This window comes from Pinus tabuliformis, chromosome 2_2 (genome assembly GCF_031772625.1).
Source record: "Pinus tabuliformis cultivar Carrire ecotype Pingquan chromosome 2_2, CPIR1, whole genome shotgun sequence".
Taxonomy (NCBI): domain Eukaryota; kingdom Viridiplantae; phylum Streptophyta; class Pinopsida; order Pinales; family Pinaceae; genus Pinus; species Pinus tabuliformis.
The window spans coordinates 428,368,301-428,374,275 of NC_142300.1; the positions used below are offsets into that span (position 1 = coordinate 428,368,301).

Genomic DNA, 5,975 nt, shown 5'->3' on the forward strand with positions numbered 1-5,975 from the left:
GGTTACCGACCAAACGAAAGATTAGAAACTTCTAAATTATGAATTCCACCTAAACTCCACGTTAACCACAAGATTAACCCCTAGCACGACAACAGCCGTCGTCTTTTCACATTTCTTCTGCATATTTTAGTTGACACTTCTGGTTGATATGGTAGGCATTGGCCCACATGTATCCACTCCTTATAAAAGTTTCATCTACTACTGTTTGTCTGGGAAGAACCGCGACGCTCCTCTCGTTTCATCCGAGTTATCAAATCCTACGATGAGCGATTCAGCACTTCGTATTACAGGGCAGCGCCCTGCTTCGCTTCTTGAGAGAAGACAAGGAAAGTCCTCAGCTGAACACATGTGCCTCCACATGCCTCAACCGATTTCTCTCGCAAAGTTAGAGACTGTTTCGAGTCGCAAGCAGCTGACGCAGAAGAAGAGAAAAGGAGGCCCCAAAAGTAGAGCCGATCTAGAATTACAAGAGCTAAAAGGTCTTATGGAGCTTGGCTTCGAGTTCAGAAAGGACCAGTTGACCCCGCGACTACTGAGTCTTCTTCCTGGATTGAAGCGATTATCCGACCATGAAAATTCCACCAAGAATTTAGGGTTTCAAGAATCGCCTTTGGAAAACTGGAAACTGCCAAACCCAAATACAGCAGATGTGGATATGAAAGAACATCTCAAGCTCTGGGCTCGGTCTGTAGCTTCAACACTGAAGGAAATTTTGGTGTCCATCACTCTCTTGTTTGGTGTAATAGGACATCTTTCCCGCCTTGTAATAACAGTCAACTAATAACAAAATAGGGACATTTTTTTTATTCTTATGATGTTTAATTTATATACATTTTGATTCTTAGCCTACAGGTTTGTCCTAGTACAGTGTCGGTGTCTGCAGTGTCAAAAGAAAATCCAACTTCTGATTTTTTTTAAATCGTCAATATGCGTTAGAAATACGTTATATATTTTCGTTATTATACCTTATAAATACGATATATATGTTTTCAAGTTGGTTTATGATACTATACTATACTGTAAATGTATTTTACTGTTCTTATCTAACGAATTAGACTCCAATCGCACTATTACTATTAGTATTTATAGATACATATAAATAATCATTCCCACTTCATAAACAACTCAAACCTGTACTTTGGGGAAAAACTCAAACCTGTACATCATTAACAACTCAAACCCGTATTGGTGATTATGTGAATTGTTTGTTTCTTTTGTTTGACCCAAAGAACTGAGTAAATTGCTTGACAGGTAACTATCAGTAAGTCTATGTCCTCTTTCCATTAGGCCGGCCTGGTTATAGCAGAGAGATTTGAATCTTTTACATTTTTTAGATTAACCAATAGAACTGCCACCAAAACATTATATAAATTATTTTAATTAATAAATATTTTTTCTTTTTCTTTCTTCATATACATGTTAGACCTTTTGTAAATAAAATAATTATATACGTACATTAGTCATAAAAAACCAATAATTATATCCAATCATACCCTTTAAGAAATAATTAATTTCTTAGTATCATGGCTAACTTTTTAGGAATACATTTTAATAAATAAAAGTATGTTTGTATTTTATATAATTATTTTAGTCATATGGTAATTATTAAATAATTAATTTCTTAGTATCATAATCATGTAAGTTTATATATAATTGATTTTTTTAGATAATATTATGTCATAAATTTTTATATAAAGTAACATTTCAAATATGGTTGGATTTTTCCAGTAATTTACTTATTTAAAATTATTTTAAATGTTTTGTAATATCTCATTTCGAAGGAATATATGAAAATTGAATTTAAAATATAAATTATTATTATATATATATATTTATATATATATATATATATATATATATATATATATATATATATATATATAAATTTTCATGATATTAAATAATATTATTAAAAAATTAATATTAAGCATAAAAATATTTATAATTATTAAATTGGATCATTTATTTTTAGATAATATTATTATTTAAATTATTAAAATATATTTTAGATAGATGATCTAACAAATTAATTTAATTTCATTCAAAAAAATTTGAATTCTTTTAAAATTATTTTAAAAAGATTGATCTACATCTTTTAAATTTTGAGTAAATTATATTTTAAATTTATGATTTTATTTTGTTTACATGAACTTATCTTAAAAAAAAGTTATGAAAACCTTTTATTAAATTTTTCATTTCTAAAAAATCATATTTTTCCATTTTTATAATCAAATATCTCACTTTAAATTTAAAGCTAATTTTTATAAAAATTATATTTAAAAATATTCATTAAAAAATAAATTAATTTAAATGATATTTTTTAACTAAATTATAAAGTTTTTTTTTTTTAATATTCATAGTATTATTATGATTTTCTATTAGATAATTTTAATAAATTGTTTACAACCCTTATTGATGGTTAATAAAAGATTCTAGGATAAAAAAATTCAACAACCATGTGAATTGTTTAATTCTTATAATTTATCTTAATGATGATCCTCCATGTTGACTAATATCATGGGTATTATTTTACTAGTTTAGTTACACTGAAAAGATTTTTTAATATTCATAGTTTTGTTGCTTTCCAAGGAAAAACTCATGATGACATAATGAAAAAAAGCACCACTATTCATAATGATTGTAACAATTAGGCATTGGATACAAAATTAGTACCACCTATTTTCATTGTAGTCATAGGACTAGCTAATAAATACCCCCTATATAAATCATAATACTATGGCACTTCCATAACTAATTTATGGTGCCTCCATTTGCAATCATTACATGAAATTATAATGCTAGGAAAATAAAGCATTTGAAAAGTTTTTTAATTCACGATTGATGAAGATATGGGTATTGCCTAAATCAATCAAATTCATTAACATTTTATTGTTGATAATCCTCCTAACCAGAGAGCTTGTGGAGTATTGATGCTAGATAATGAAATACGAGATATTGTTCTAGAGTAGTCTCTTGTGGCTCTAGTTCTTATGACGGTTCCAATTCTTGTTCTTCTTCCTCTTCAAGATTTACGTAGAATAATTTACTCTCACTACATTTATTCCCCTTAATATATTCCTTGACACATAGTCAAATCATAAGCACTTTCTTCTTGTTTTGCCCATTTTATAAGGTGTTAACCTTGCCATTTAAGTGAGAATAGGAAAACGAGTATTATGTTCTCTATAGTTTTCAATGACCACTCGTCGAGTATGGATTTTTTTACTTTCAACATAACTTACCATAGTTAAATCTTGCTCTGGGGATTTAGGTTCAAAAGTGACGCACTTCAGTTTGGTTTCTTTACTTTAAAGTTTCCATAAAAAGGTAGAACAAATTGTTCTTTGGAAAGTTCTTTACTACAAGACTCAATTTTCCAAATTGTTTAATGTGCTCTATAATTGGATATCTTTTTTGAAGATTTACCAATTGGATAAAGAGTGCATTTCTCTTCATTTTCATATTGTGTTATCAATTCCTCTATAAAAAAATAACAAATTTACAATAGAATTATTTTTTCCTTTCCAAAGCCATTGATACGATACAAATTGATCTTGTTCTAAATACAATGATGAAATTGTTACCTTTTGTAAATTTAACACTTGGTGCAGATCAATTCATTCTTGCATCTAGAATATATATGTAATAGGATCTATACCATAAAACATCCTCATGTCACTATTAGCAATGAAGTAGTTTCCTACTACCAAATTGAACCCTTGATGCCACATATCATGGAGTGTTGATTGATCATAATTTAATAATTTATCATTTCTTCTCTATATTGTGACAAAATACTCTCCTTATGTGATTGATTCCCAACTCAATTTCTCTCATTATTTTCATTATTTGCTTAGATCTCCATATTCCTTATGTTTTTTTAGAGAATATTTCCATGAAATTCACAAGATTTTGTTTTTATTCCTTGATGGACTTAGGTATTTCATCCTTCATGGATATTACTTATTCCCTATTTTCATCCATATCCTTATACATGTTATTTTCAATTTCCTCCATATTACTTCCAATTTCCCTTTAAAGTACTTCCTAAAAACAAGTTATATCATCAACTTGGTTCTTTAATTTGGAGAATTTATATTTTGACACTTCACATTCTTTGGATGTCATGTTTGAGTTTTTACAAGTTATGGTAATTTTTGTATAACCATTTTGAAATAATAATAGTACTCCTCTTTATCACAATGTTTAGTCACCCAAAAATGGATTTTGAAATCAAACTCTATGTTAATTCTAAGTTGTGTACCTTTAAAACCTTAATTTGGAGATTGTTTTGATAGTTAGGCTTTATATATATACATCTCTAAAATTTGAACCATTATGCTTTATTTGTACCTTCTAATACTCTAATATGATTTCTTGAACTCTTAAAAATTTAATTGTATGAAACTTGGCTAAAAATGATGTTATTGAAAAATTCTAAGACGACTTCATTAAGCTTTCAAGATTAGTCAAATACCCTTAATTCCACAAGATATATCTCACAATATATAACCCTAAATTACACAAGATCTATCTCAAAAAATATGAGGAGCTAAGATATTAAAACATTTGATATGTAACTTGCTATGTCTCTACAATATTATGAAATTTTCATAATCTAATTACTCATAAAAAAATTATAACTAGAAATTACAAGATGACTCTTTTAAATTTGATTTCATTGTTAATTATAAACCTATCTTAAATAGATTGTATCTATGAAATCATAATGAACCAACATGTAAAATTTAACCACCTAAAATATGATATTTTTCTTAAGCTTCCACAAAATATTATTATATGAGAATTTCTAGAAATAGGCTATAGAAAAAGTAAAATGATAATTAATTTTAGGATTATTTGAGGATTAGTCATAAGCCCTAACTTCGATATGATATCTAAGCAAAATTATAATAAACAAAAACTTGAAATATTTAACATGGGTAGTTTGTTACTCCTCCTTGGTCTACTCAAAAATTCATTGTTAAAAGTTTCCAAAAAATGTTATAGAGAAAAACCACGATAGGATCATAGGCTTATAGACCAAATAAAACAATCTAAATTTCTTGAAAATTATAAAAATTTAATGAACATGTTCCACTCCATCTGGAAAAGGTAATATGAGATGAATATATATATGAGAAATGGTACAATTATAATAAAAAATTACAATTGAATTCTAATCAACTTACTAATAAAACAATATAAATATAATAACTCAATATTTAAAATTTAATAAAAAAATTTATGCAAAATTATTTCCTTATTTCATATATGTACTTGTATTGATATTATGTATATATCAACCTTTAATAACATTAATAAGATTTTTATACCAATACTATTCAAAAATATAAAAATAAATAAGTGATTGAGAAATACTCACTTAAAATTATTTAATTAATTTTAAATTTATACTCACAATACTAAATGTATAAAATCCCACTGAATGCATTGAGTGGTTACAATTTCTTAGGTATATATCAACCTACTTTGATTATATTGATAATATTAATAAGATAATATTAATAAGATTTTTATATCAATGTTATTAAAAAAATATAAAAATATAAAAACAAATAAGTAATTGAGAAATATTCGCTTACAATTATTTAATTAATTTTAAATGTGCAGTTATAATACTAAAGGTATAAAATCCCACAGTTGAATGCATTATGTGGTTACAATTTTTAGAGATGAGTAAGGCACAATCTTTTTATGTTTATTAGGGTGTGTTGTCTAATGTGGAGTTATGATGCTTAGGTTTCTTCACATTTATAACAAAATTTTTGGTTATAAGTTTGCACGAGGAAATTTGAATTTTGAATTGAAATTTAAGTCATGTATCAGCATCAATAAAATATTATAGATTTATTAATTAAATAATATTAAATTAGGCTTCTTCACATTTACAACAAAATTTAAATCTTATTTAAAACCAAATATCGATTCATATATAAATAAAAAATTTAATA

The 5,975-nt window shown here is 26.3% G+C and overlaps 1 protein-coding gene across 1 annotated transcript; it reads left to right on the plus strand.

Moving 5' to 3' along the window:
* Positions 1-232: 232 nt before the first annotated feature.
* LOC149193098 (uncharacterized) lies at positions 233-781 on the plus strand. Its single transcript, XM_089407210.1, has one exon. The coding sequence runs from the start codon at positions 263-265 to the stop codon at positions 779-781; it is 519 nt and encodes a 172-aa protein (XP_089263336.1). The 5' UTR covers positions 233-262.
* Positions 782-5,975: the final 5,194 nt, after the last annotated feature.

Bases quoted from the DNA above. Each gene is read 5' to 3' on its own strand.
- LOC149193098 (XM_089407210.1), top strand. From the start codon at position 263: ATGAGCGATTCAGCACTTCGTATTACAGGGCAGCGCCCTGCTTCGCTT.